The sequence below is a fragment of the Phascolarctos cinereus genome, unplaced genomic scaffold, assembly GCF_003287225.1.
Source record: "Phascolarctos cinereus isolate Bilbo 61053 unplaced genomic scaffold, phaCin_HiC Scaffold_726;HRSCAF=1367, whole genome shotgun sequence".
Classification (NCBI taxonomy): domain Eukaryota; kingdom Metazoa; phylum Chordata; class Mammalia; order Diprotodontia; family Phascolarctidae; genus Phascolarctos; species Phascolarctos cinereus.
The window spans coordinates 353,485,840-353,499,937 of NW_027556098.1; the positions used below are offsets into that span (position 1 = coordinate 353,485,840).

Sequence of the window (14,098 nt, forward strand, 5' to 3'; positions counted from 1 at the left end):
AAATATCGTTTTCATCATCTATTACGGCGCAATAATATTCCATTACATTCATATGGTTTGTTCAACCGTGAATCCAAATGATGCACACTTCTTATTTTCCAGTCCTTTGCTACTATAAAAAGAACTGCTATAAACATTTCTGTAAATACAAGTCCTTTCCCTTTTCTCTCTTTCAAGTACAAGCTTTGTAGTAGCATTGCTAGGTCAAAGGCTGTGCACAGTTTAGTGACTTATGAGGCATAGTTCCAAATTGCTTTCCAGATGGCTGGACCAATTCACACACCCACCAAGATGTCTTTCCTTAACCCCTCCAATAATTGTCATTTTCCTGTTTTGTTATGGTGAAACCTAAGAATTGCCTGAATTTGCATTTTGCTAATTATTGGTGGTTTACCTTGGATTTCTTCCTTTGAAGATTTCTTGGATTTTTTGGAAGATTTCTTCTTCCTTAGATTTCTGTCTATGTTCTTTTGACAGTTTGTCTATTGGAAAAATGGCTCTTATTCTTAAATTTTTGAACCAGTTCCTTATATATCTTAGACATTAGATCTTTATCAGAGAAACTTACTGAAAAGATTTTTCCCTGTTAACTATTTCCCTTCTAATTTTAGCTACATTGATTTTGTTTGTGCAAAAATATTTTAATTTTACGTAATTAAAATTGTCTGATTTTATCTTCTCTCTTTGGTTATAAATTTTTCTCCTATGCTTAGTTGTGAAAATATTTACTTCCTTGTTCCTAAATTTATTTATTAAGTGACCTTTAAATTTAAATCATGTATACACTTGGGGATTATCTTGGAATATGGTGTGAGTCAGATATGACCAGACTGTTTTCTAATTTTCAGCCATTTTTGTCAAAAGTTGGGGTCTCTGTATTTATCCAACATTATGCTACTATGATAGTTTTTTCTATATGTCGAGTACTTAATCAGTTTCACTGTTTGAACTCTAACATATGTTTTAACCATTGCCAAATTATTTTGTTAACTTAAAGTCTATCTGTCTCCTGTAATTACTTAGAAGAAATCTCATGGCAGGACCTAAAGGACATGAGATTATTTTAATGTCTATTTAGCAGAGTCCAAGAAAGGAGGGTCCCAGAAAAGGGGCTCATCTAACCAAAGGATCTAGAAGGAAAAGCATCATAGCTTGGGGGGTAAAAGGCCATTCATGTGTGTGTGTGTGTGTGTGTGTGTGTGTGTGTGTGTGTGTGTGTGTGTGTGTGTGTGAAAGGCACCCAAAAGGGTTCTGGGGCATTTAAGCAGCATGCCACACATTCTTCCAAATGTTAAAAATTAAGTTGATGGAGAGATCTTCCCAGGCAGTAACTGATTAGTACCTGATTTAGAATCCAGATCTAAAAATGGCTTCAGAATCACCACCATCAACTTTCCTTTCCCAGGCAGTAACCCCCTCTACTTATAGCACCCTTGGCTATGGACATCAGCCTCTACTTGAAGAAGCCCACCCCTCGTCCTAACATCCCTATTTCTGTCTAAGGCATCACCATCTTTCCAGGCACCTAGGTTCCTAATCTTGGAATCATCCTCAACTCTACATTCCCCCTCATCCAATATATCCAGTCAACTGCCAGATCTCACCAATTGTAGCTCCATGACATGATTCTCATATTTCTACTCAGCCACAACTCTAGTTCAAAACCAAATCACCCCTCACGTAGACTATTACAATCGCATCCTAATTGGTCCTATTGGTTCTATTCTCCCTCCTAAACAATCCATGTTCCACAAGGGTATCAAATTAATATCTCTCATCAAATCATTCCCCTGCCCAAGAAGCATCAACTACTCCCAATGGTCTCTAGCATAAAGAACAAATTCCTCCGTTTGGCTTTTAAGGCCCTTCACAATCTTGTTCAAACCCTTCTTTCCAGACTCGTTTCACATCACTCCCCCTCATATACTCTATTTTCATGCCAACTTGGCCCACTTGCTGTTCTCCATACAAAACATTCCACTCCCACATCTTTAACTTTTTAAAAACTGTCTGCCATGGCTGGAATGTTCTCTCTCCCTTCAAAGTTCAGCTCATGTGCCACGTTCTATGTGAACACTTCCTGATCCTCCTACCCCCCCCAAATTACATATGTGGATATATAATGTATATATGTGTATATATAGACTTACACAGATATACACATGGATATAAATGTATATGTACATATATATAAATGTATATCAGTGTGCATATGTATGTTGTGGTTTCACGGTTGTGGCAATACTGTCTCAAAGAATTCAGTCAGACCACCTCTAATCCAAGTGTAGGCATTTATTGAGGATTGACACCCCTCAGAAGCGGGCTAGGTGCCAAGAGGAACCAGCAACTTAGTAAGACAACACAGGCAAATTTATAATGTAATGATGCTGATTATACAACAGAAACTATGAATATTAAAAAAGCAGGAAGGACTTGTTAAGGTATTAGGTAATGGGGAGGGGTCCCTTCTATGGTTAGGTGGTCAAACAGCCTGGTCGTGGTGCTTTCTGATTGGCTAGCTATGGTGGCCCTGTCTGATCAAGATGGATAATTAGATACTGTGGACCTGTCTTAGGCTAAATGGATGATGTGATTGTGGTTGAGTACAAGAACACACCTGTTCAAACCTGTGAATTGGATCTGGGGGCAGTGGCTAGCTAAGGGCAGTCACTGTATTGAATCTGGGGGCCTGTGGTGCGGCTAAAGCCAGATAGTGTGGTTAAATCAAGACATTCCTGCTGTTTAGTGGGGCCCATAAGGAAGTTAGAATGTTGGGGCTGGAGGAAGCTTTATTAGGAATCTATCACATAGATTGCACATGCATAAATATGTATTGTAAATATGTGTGTACATACATGCATATGAGACCCCACGTGTATTGTCCCCCCTGACATATTTGACAGGACCTCCGCAACTTAAAGTCTTAGAGAATTGCCTGGGGCACTTACCCAGGATCACTCAGCCTGGGGCAGCCCAGGTTGTCAGGACTTGGAAGCCCTCTCTCTATCCACACCCCACATTGCCTCTCTCTTAGTGAGTATATTTCCTTTATTCTATTAGTGATTCCCCTATCATAACGTTAGCATTGTACCCCAATCTGTCCTGACCTAACTCTATTCTTTGTAACAAAAATTTTAAAAGACAGGAAAAAAAAAACAGTTCAGACACAAAACTCTCATCTCTAATATATCCACCAGGTGGCACTATCTCTTCATTTGCAGACAGGTGGGGAAAGAGGTTCCCAAAGAAAGGTTCAGCTCCCATAGGTTCATTAGAGGTCATTTTATCCATTCTCCACCCCCTACATCATAGCGGATGGCCCTTCCCCAATGTCCTTTCCTCTCCTGGGATCCCACAGGAACAAAAACACCTCCACTTAGCCTTCTCAGAAATCCAATTCAACAAACATTTATTAAATACCTGCTATATGCAAGGGAATATGTTCTCCAACAAAGACATAAATTAAATAGGCCCTGTCCTCAGGGGGTTTATATTCTAGGGGGGTGAGTGGTTTACATTCTATTCTTTTTTCCATACAGCCTGCATCCTTCCTGTTTCAAATTCCACTGAAATCGTTAAGCAACTCAAAAAACAGTGACCACAGCTATGGAGGTGATAAACAAAAGCTGGTTCTATCCAGCTCTGTGTGTGTCCTAACTGTGGCAATATGGCCTAACCCTGGATATGGTGAGCAATCATCACTATGATGACCGGCACCTGATAGGCAATCTTGTGTCATGTGGCAGATAAAGATGTGCATTCCAGAATTAAAAATCAAAGGGAGCATTGGTGATTTAGGGCTAGAGAAGGAGGCTGCCCTCAATTCTGCCACCACCTGGGCCAACCACCCTCAGTTTGGGGATGAAAGGATTCTTCTGCAGCCAGACTAACTGTTCAAGACCAACATTTCCACTGTCTCCCCTTTTAAGAACCTCTGATGGCTCCAAAGTTCCCATAGAACAAAGTCACAGAATCTTGAGACTCAGAGTTCAATGAAATCTCAGAGATCATCTAGTCCAATTTGAATATGAATAATAATACCATTGTCATCTAGCCTCTTATTAAAGAACTCCAATAAAAGAAAGTTCTATTGTTCCCAAGGTTGCAGATTCCAATTTTAACAGCTCCAGTTATTAGGGTTTTTCTTCCTAATATCAAACTAAAATCTTCTCCTCAGCAACTTCTACCCACTGCTTCTAATTCTGCTCTCTGGAGTAAGCAGCAGCAAGCATTTAATAATAATGATGATGATGATGATTATAACAATAATAGCTAACATTTATACCTTCCCTGTTATGTAGTGAGCACCACCATCCTCCCAGTCCCTCAGACTCACAACCTAGAAATCAATCTAGATTCCTCACTGTCTCTGTCTCTCTGTCTCTGTCTGTCTGTCTGTCTGTCTGTCTGTCTGTCTGTCTCTCTCTCTCTCTCTCTCTCTCTCTCTCTCTCTCTCTCTTCTCTCTCTCTCTCTCACACACACACACACACACACACACACACACACACACACACACACATCCAATCTCTTGCCAAGGCCTGTCAATTTCACTTTCGAAACTTTTCTCGAATAAGCCCTTCTCTCCTCAAACAATGCCACCATTCTAATGCACGCCCTTATCACCTCATGCCTGAATTATTACAATAGCCTCAAATTTCTCCCTGCTCCACGCTACCCTCCATTCAGCCACAAAAGTCATTTTCCCAAGGCACTGATCTGATCATACGGTTCCCCCTACTCAATAAATTCCAGTGGCTTCCTTTTGCCTCCAGCAACAAATATAAAATGATCTGTTTGGCATTCAAAGCCCTTTATAACCTAGTTCCCTTCTACCTTTCCAGTCTTCTTAACACCTTTCTTCCTAAGACATACTAGTCAATTCAGTGATACTGACCTCCTGGCTATTCCCCCAATAAGACACTCCATCCCTCAGCTCTAGGCATTCTGTCTGGCTCTCCTTCATGCCTGGAACGCTCTCCCTCCTCTGCTCCAACTACTAACCTCCCTGGCTTCCTTTAAGTTCCAGCTAAAATCTCACCTTCTATAGGAACCCCCCCTTAATTCCAGTGCCTTCACTCTGTTAATTGTTTCCTACAATTAAGTATTTTAATATATTTTATATCACATATCATATAATATAATATATAACATGTAATATATTAAATATTTTAATAATTATCCTGTGTATATAGCCTGTTTTGTATATATTTGTTCTCGTGTTGTATTCCTCTATTGGATTGCAAGCTCCTTGAGGGCATGGACTGTCCTTTGCCTCTTTTTGTATCCCCAGCACTTAGCACAGTGCCAGGCACATAGTAGGTGTTTAATAAATGTTTATTGATTGATTAATGCAGTGCTTATTACGTGCCAGGCTTTCGACTTTTGTCTTGCCAGTGGACTTCGATGACTCTGGAAGAAAAAGTGAGGCTGACAAATTTGTAAAACTCAGCCTCACTTTTATCCAGTTCACTCAGACATCACCTCATTTTGTCATTGGTCCTCTTTGTAAACAAAGTAGGAACAACAGTAACAATATTATGTACCAGGGACTGTGCTAAGCACTTTACTGATATTACCTCATATGATCTTCACAACAACCCTGGGAGGTAGCTGCTATTATTATCCTCATTTTACAGATTAGTAAACTGAGGCAGACAGAGGTTAAGTGACTTGACCAGGGTCACAATGCTAGTTGTCTGTCTTTTGTTTTTTAAGATGACCAATGATATCATGGGGTGACATCGTGACTTGTTTGTGAGTTGAATTTAAATGAGGCAGAGTTGCACAAAATCACCAGCCTCTGTCTCTCTCTCTCTTACTGAGTCATCGAAGTCCAGTGGCAGAACAAAATTAAGATGACTGGTGATGGCCTGGGAGACCGTGAGTGACCTTGGTGCCTTTGATGACTAGCCCTCATGGCCGTTGGAACAAATTGTTCTCATCTGCCCATTCCACCAGGCCGAGTCTTTACATGCTTGGGGTAGACATCTACCTAACTCACTGATAGGTTTGAGGCTTGTCAGTTACTCTCAACATGGCTTAGCCCATCTACCTAGACAGTTTTACTGGGATGTGGCCGCTGTGCATGCTACTGCTTCTTGGAGCCACTGGTGAAAGACAAATCAGGTGGACACCAAAGGTGGATGAGCAGCCCTGAAAAGGGGTCTGCAGCCCTCATGCCAGAGGTGCTAGTCCTCTTGAACTCCCCCCAGACACACACACCCTTATTGTGCTAAGCACCAGAGATACAAAGAAAAATATAAACACCATCCCTGTCCTCAAGGAGCTCATAAGCAGATCAAATCTAATTCCTCTTGCATATGACAGACCTTCAAATGCTTGAAGACAGCTATTCTATCCTCCCTAATTCTTTTCTCTAGACTAAACTTGTCCCATTCCTTCAACCAATTCACAAACGACGTGATCACAAGTCCCCTTACCAGAAAAGTCACCCTAGTCCATTGGAAGGTATACAACTCCAAGTTTTCAAAGTCGCCCCTAAAATGTGGTACCCAGAACACAATATTCCAGATACAGTCTCACCAGAGCAGAGGACAACAAAATGATTGTCTCCTTTGTCCTGGGCATATCAGTGTAGTTCATGACTGTTAGCTTTTGGGGGGCTGTCATATTTCACTTTTGACTCATATAAAGATGCTCCCTCTTCTCCCTATTTCCCTCTCCCCCCACCCCAGCCCAGGAGATAGCCTTGTGGTTGCAAAAGCAGGATGGGGATATCTCAGGTTATGAGGGAGAAATCTGTACTTAGTCCAGTTTTCCCAGGATTCTGGCCAGGCACTTCCCCACTCGGCACCTCAGTGTCTTCATCTAATTTTGAATATCTAAGCCCCTGAAGTCCCTCCCAGAATACCCTATTCTGTGCTCTCCAATTTAGGATTACCAAATAGCAAGAATTTCAGTCCCAGGAAGTAGGAATGCTCAGATTTCTCCCAGCACTTTGCCTGGACATTGCGTATTTCTCACTCCATATATCAATAGTTATTTCTGTACTTGTCTTTTAGACTGAAAGCACTTTGAAAACGGCATCTCTTCCTCAGAGCTATCTTTGTATCCCTGGCAAGAGCACAAGTCTTGGAACATAACAGGAATAAATAAATATTCTGCTCTTGAATTATCATAGGCCACTACTATATTGTTAGTTCCATGAAGACAGCAGTACTATCAACTTGATTCTGCGTCTCCTCCAGGATACAGAACAGTGTTCTAAATATCAGTGATGCTTAATAAACGTTTCTTGATTGCTAAAAGCAGCTCCCTTTTCTATAGGGCTTTCCAGTGTACAAAGCACTTTGACAAACAGCAGCTCAAGGGCCCGCTGAGAACAGGCTTCAGGAAGCCCTTCCCTCCTACCCCTTACTGTCCAGCTGGACACCTGTCACTGGATCCCCCCTTTCAGCTGGATGCTGAATCCTCTATCCTTTCTGGTCCCTCAGATAACACAGAACTCTGCTACACTCCAACCTCTGGACCCAATACTCATTGCTCAGGAGTCATCTGCCTTGCCATTGTTTCCCCAATGTCCATAACTTATCATAAGCCCTCCTGACTCCTGAGACTTTGCATTAGCCCTGAAGGGGAACCACCTTTACTTGTGGTACCTCCTCTAATTCTAATGGGAACTCCTTGAGAGCAAGGACTACTGTCTACATTTTCTATTCAAATACCTTGCCCTTAGCACAAAGCACAATTAGGCACCTAGTAAGCACTTAAGAAATGCTTTTTTATTCCATTCCATTATACTTTTTGGGTTGTCAACAAGCATTTATAAAGTGCTTACTACAAGCAAAGCACTGTGCCAAGTGTTGGGAATGCAAAGGAAGACAAAAGGAACTCACAGTCTAATGGAGCAGACAACATTCAAACTATATATTTACATATATTCATATATATATATATATATGTTTGTGTGTGTGCATATATATACATATATATATGTATATACACACATACACACACAAGATGTATAAAGTATAAATTGGGAGTCCTCTCAAAGAGAAGGCACTAAGATTAAAGGGGGCTGGAAAAGACCTCCTCTAGAAGGTGTAACTTAAGGTGAGGTTTGAAAATAGGCAGAGAAGACAGAAGATCGAGATAAGATTTCCTAACGTGGGGGTGGGGGACCAGCCAGTGAAAACGTACAGAGGTAGAAGATGGAATGTTATTATTTTTTTTAATTTTTAGGCAAGTAGGGTTAAGTGACTTGCCCAGGGTCACACAGATAGTAAGTATCAAGTGTCTGGTCTGAGGCTGGATTTGAACTCAGGTCCTCTTGACTTCAGGACTGGTGCTCTATCCACTGTACCACCTAGCTGCCCCCTGGAATGTCATATTTGAGGAAAATCGAGGAAGCCAATGTCGGGGCTGCAGGTTCCCCACCCCTGATGAAGAGGATTTGCCTTGGCAAGGATAGGGACCGCCTTACCATGTGAGAAGAATGACAGCAGAGATGGTGGGAGAAGGAAACTGAGTAATGTGAGGTGAAGAAGAGGGGAAAAGAGGGAGTCCTCAGCAAATGGCCTTCATTTTTTTCAGTGAAATATGAGGCAAGGTTCTCAGCTGAGGATGTAGGTGGAAAGAGTTTGAAGAGAGATGAAAAGGCTTAGAAAAACTTTTGTGGTGAAACAGTAAATCAGTTAGGGAGATATAAAAACTACAGCCTTGCTGCAGCGAGAGCCCAGTTGAGACTGAAGTAATATAAATTGCAGTAGATAGAGTCATCATGGTTTCATGGTTTTCTCCAACTTCAGAAAGCAGCCTGTGAGAAGGAGCAAGGGCAGCAGATGGTGAGAGTAATCCAAGGCCGAGGCTTAGCAGAGCAAGACTGATGATAGGATATGGGAGACAGGGACTCAGAGAAAGAAGGGACTCAAGAGAAAAGAACAATGTAGAATTGAACTGGTGACCACGGGGTCAAGATAGTGAAGTGAAGAGAGTATAACAAGTACAGGCACGATGACCTGGGGAAGAACTGAGGAGTTTAGGAACTTGAGGTCATAGTGAGGTTTAAGAACAAAGTCTGGAGTTGCAAGGCAAAGGGAGGGGGGGAATGACAATAGATTGTGATTAGATAAGGGAATTTCAGTGTTCATGAACGTGGAAGTGGTTCATTTATGGGTGATGGCAGGATGAACTATCTCTGTGTAACTGAGACACAGAAGAGGAAGTAAGTCATGGGAAATGAGTGAGTAAGCTGGGAAGTTGAGGTTTTTGAGGGAACGTCAATATACACATTGGAATCCTAAGGCGAGAGCTGGGAAGGAGAAAAACTGAGCCAGCTCACTGAACTCATTGAGGAAAGAAGGGGAGTGTCCTCAAAGCCAACAGACAATAGCCACCAGGATTTTAAGTGGCGGTAAATAGAGTTTGAATGAATCCCAAAGGACAGGTTACTGAGGGATGGGAGTAGAGGGAGAGCTTGGAAGTGGCCATTAGGAGTAAAGAACATTCCAACCCCCCACCTTCAACCAGTGAACGGGGGAGAGGAAAGGAGAAATGTGTGAAAGTGCCACAAGTGCTGGAGAGAGTGGACAATGAGACTATGACATCTTGGGGAGCGGGTTTCAATGAGATCCTGAGAGAAGATGGAAAGAGTAAGAAAAGGGATTTAAAGTTTGTTACCTATGGAGCAAGCATTCCAGAGAGCACAGTTACAGGAATGGATAGTTTTAGAGTGGGAAACTGGAGAGGGAAGGGGTTGGGTGGAATGGAAATAAGGGAGCAGAAAATGGGATGTGGAGGGTATGAGTGGGCCCAAATTTGTTAATCATTGAATAATGAGTTCAGGTAGGTTATAAAAATCCCTAGGAGTTTAGCCTGCGGATAGATGGATTCCTCTCAGGGTGTTAGCTCAAGCATAGGGACCAAAGAAGGAGTAGATGATGTTTCTCACCTTCCCCTGGAGGCAGGCTAGGCCAGGCAAAGAAGGGAGCAGGATGGAAAGACGTGTCTCTCCGTCACTCCAGTCTGTAGTTGATGAGACCAGTGTTTGATGGAATGATGTCTTTCTCCCTCCCCTGAAACCCTCACAACATCCCTCTGAAGGAGGTACATGTATTATTTACTTTCCCTTTTTACAGATGAGGAAACTGAGGCTCAGAGAGGTTTAGTCATTTGCCAAAGGTTAAGTGGAAGCTAGATGGCATAGTGCATAGAGTGCTCAACTTCAGAAATCCTCCATTTAAATCCTGCCTCAGACACAGTTGTGTGACTCTGGGCAGGTCACTTAACTGTCTGCCCCAGTTTGCTCATTTGTAAAACGGAGCAGTAACACCACTCAACCGCCAGGGTGGTTTTGAGGCTTAAAGGAGTTTATATTTATGATGCTTTGTAAACTTTAAAGTGTTATATAAATTCCAGCTGTCATCATCAAAGACCACACAGCTAATAAGCGTAAGAACTCAGAGTCGAAGCCAAGTCTCTTTCCCGGTACCAATGAGATGCTTTTGCTGAATCTCAGGTTTGGAAGGGGCCTCAGAGGCCATTTATTCCAGCCTGAACCAGAATTCCCTAAGACAGCCCCAATAAGTGGTCAGTCAGCGGGCATTGATTCCCTTGGAGATCCCATGAGGGGAAATTCATTACCTTCAGGTACAAACCCATTCTGCTTGGGTCAGTGGAAAGTTTTGTGTTGGGGGTTTTTTCTGACATGGAATTGAAATCTGCCTTCCCACACTTGATGCCAGTAGAATGTAAGCTCCTAGAGAGCAGGGACTATTTCCTTTTTGTCTTTGTTCCTCCACCTCTTCCCCACCCCCTACCCCTCAGTCTAGCACAGTGCCTCGAAAACAGTAGTAACTTGAAAATATTTGTTGAATTGAGAGCGATCTCCTGGACCAGGCACAACACGTCCATGAGACAATCATTAAATACCTAAAGAAAGGAGGGATGAAGGGACCAAACATTTATTAAGTGCCTACTATATGCCAGGCACAGTGCTATGCGCTTTGTAAATATCTCATTTGATCATTTTAATCCATCCTAAATCTTCTCTTCTGCAGAGGGGGCGAGGAAACCACAGGACAGGTTCGAGGTATTCTCCCCAGCAACAAAAAATCTGGGAAATGGCACTCTCCTCGAAGTCCCAGTCTAGGGCCCGGGTCAGCAAAGCGTGGTTGGGGTAAGGGCGAGCAGCAAGTGAGGGCCAGGGCAAAAATGCAGGGAGCGGGCAGCCAGAGCCACTTCACACTGCTGTTACCCTGCCAACAGTGGCGTGAGCCTGGCGCACGTTCTCTCCTCTCGGTTACCATGGACACAACACCCCCCTTCTGCAGCCCTGCTTTGGTTTCCCGCCCCGCCGCAGCGACTCCCGGGGCCCTGAGGCTCTGGTTTCCATGGCAACACAGGAGCCCAAGTCTGGGGCTTTTATTCACCTTCCTGGTCATCTCAGGACACAGTGTCTCCTTCCCCCAGTTCTCTCTACGGACCCAGAACCTGTCTGGGTCCTCCAGGGCACTTTTGGGCCTGGGCAGAGTTCCTTGCTTCCTCACTGAACTAAGAGACTGAGTCCATCCTTCCCTAGGGAGCTAAATCCACTCTAGGTTCTCTGACATCCCCTGTGCCTCCCTCTCCTGAGATAAGGAGATGAACAGGCTCACCCTCTCCAGTCACAGATCTCAACTGCCTCTCCCTCCTGGAGGCATGCTATCTCCACAGGCCACCACCACTCCCTGAACCCTGCAGCCTGGGTTCATTTATCGACATAATAGCAGCATGGAGTAAACTGAGGCTGAGGCACACCTGAGATTAACTCCAAATTTGAGCAGAAACCAAGAGCCCTAAATCCAATGGACTTCCTAAACTGAACCAAGAACCCCAGAGTCTTGCCTCCCAGGGAATCCCAAAGTTAGACACAAAGCCCGAGTAGTTCTTCCCTCCTCCTGGGGCTCCAGAAACAGAACCCAGAAGTCCTGCCTCCAAGACCTGGTGCCTGGCAACAGCTCTATGACCTCAGGCCCAGGGCCTAGAGCAGAGGCTTGCAGGCCTAACACCCCTGCCCTCTGGGGGCTGCCCTCACTGATCATGGCAGCCAGCACCCCCCAGCCTTTGTCACTCTTTGAGGCTGACTCCACCTGGGCTCTCATCAAAGACAAGGTGGGGGAACTGAGCCAGTGAAAGGGGCTGAATCTTGGACAGCTTTGGGAGGGACAGGTCGAGGGACAATACCTCCCAGCTCTGACCCTTGCCCAACTGCTCCACAGGTCATCGAGGAGCGCTTTGGACCCAATGCGGTGGCTGTTCCCTTCCTGGCAGATGCAGCATGCTATGACCTACTTGGAGTACTGGTGAAGCAAAAGTCAAAGCCACCTCCATGGCTCATCCGTGCCCGCCTAGGCCTACCCTTGCCCCTTGGGCTAGGTCTGCTGCGCCGGAGTCGGCGGGCTCTGCTTCCTGTGGGACCACTGCCAGAGCTGCTGGAGCGTACGGGACCTGAAGGTGCCTTTGCCCACTGTACAAGGGAGTACTCACCCAGGGGCAGGGCTGAGATAGGCTATGAGGAAACAAGGCTGGTAGATGGGCAGCCCTGCCGCATCACCCTGCAGCTGGGGGGCTTGCGCAAACGTGTGGCCTTTCTGCTACTCCCACCAGGTCAAGTGGGCCTCCAGCCAGCCCTGCCCTGGCTCCGTGGCACCCACAGCATTTATGTCATCTACCAGGTCTTCTCCTGCTCCTGGCTGCAGCTGGGCCTTGCACCCACAGCCTGTGAGCCCCGCCAGCTGCGCCTTCATTACCCCTTGCCAGTGGCCTTTTCTTGCCTCAAGTTTGCACTTCAGCCCAAGGGCATGCTGGGTCCACAGAGGCCCCTGACCGGGGACAAACTGCCTCAGAAAGCCAGCTGGGCCCGGCCAGGTCCAGAGTCCACAGTGAACTCAGTGCTGATCCCATCCCTATCCTCAACTCTACCCAATACCCTTCCTGATACTGATGCCTCACCCTGCCAACAGCCATCCACACCACCCAGCCAGGGTCCGCCAGAAGGACGGACAACCAGGTTCTCTTACAAGGGCCACAACCTCTTCCGAAGGGGGCCAAACACACTGTTGGGTACCGGGAAAAAAAAAGGTATCGAGGAGTCAGGTCACAAGGCCTTAGAGGAAAGGGCTGGGGCACGGGACTGGGGCAACAGAACTAACTAGGCTATGGGATCTGAGTCCTTAGAGGACAGGCCAGGTCACAGAGTCGAGGGCATAAGATGCCGGGACTGTGTTATGGGACCTCAAATCTTTGGAGACAGGATAAAGGTGTAGGGGTCAGGGTGTGAATGGAGCCCAGGCCCTTTAGAACAAGAGACCCTGGAACCTTGAGGAACAGGACTAGTGTATGAGGCCCAGGATGGGAGGGAGAGAGCTTTGGGGGAACATGTATAGCAGGGTGGCCAGAGGAGCATTAAGTTCAGAATCTAAAAGATGGATATAATGTAAGGTTCCAGGCATGAGGTCATTGGGGAGGGAATAAGGGAATAAGCATTTTATTAAGCAACTACTATGTGCCAGGCACTGTGCTAAGCACTTCACAAGTATTATCTCATTTGAATAGGGTACATAAGTTGGGCAAGAGGACCCTATAGATGGGTTCTGAGGGATTACAGGTCAGGTGAGGTGTGACAGTATTTCCCCCCCACCCCCAACAGAGAACTGGCTCTTCAGCCCCCGAAACCCCTCATCAGGGAACCAGGGCGGGGGCCCAGGGGACCCGGACCGGCACTCCATGTCCCTGCCTCTGCTGCAGGGCCTATCAGCGGAATTCGACAATGATGACTAAGGGGGAGGGGGAGGCAGGAAGAGAGGGGCTCAGCCCCAAAGGCTTGGTGCAAGGAGCCTTGTGTCCAATAAATACCAGCTGCTACTCCCCAAAACCACCCCAGACCAATACTGCCTCTTCCTTCTGGGTGCTGGGTGGGTGGGCCAGAACCCCAGGAAGCCCAGGGTTTAGCTTTAATTAACCCTTCCAGGCCTGAAATCTCAGGCTAGGGACCTGGGAGAAGAAATGAGGCTACTCACTCCTAAGCAAGACTTCATGTCCATGCAACCCTACCCACCCATTCACGAGCCTTGGGAAACACAAAAGAGGCATCAGAGC

The 14,098-nt window shown here is 45.3% G+C and overlaps 1 protein-coding gene across 1 annotated transcript; it reads left to right on the plus strand.

Annotated features, from left to right (window-relative positions):
* Positions 1-11,947: 11,947 nt before the first annotated feature.
* On the plus strand, positions 11,948-13,780 carry CUNH11orf42 (chromosome unknown C11orf42 homolog). The gene is made up of 3 exons (XM_020975875.2): positions 11,948-12,112; positions 12,220-13,081; positions 13,650-13,780. The coding sequence occupies exons 1-3, from the start codon at positions 11,963-11,965 to the stop codon at positions 13,778-13,780; spliced, it is 1,143 nt and encodes a 380-aa protein (XP_020831534.1). The 5' UTR covers positions 11,948-11,962.
* Positions 13,781-14,098: the final 318 nt, after the last annotated feature.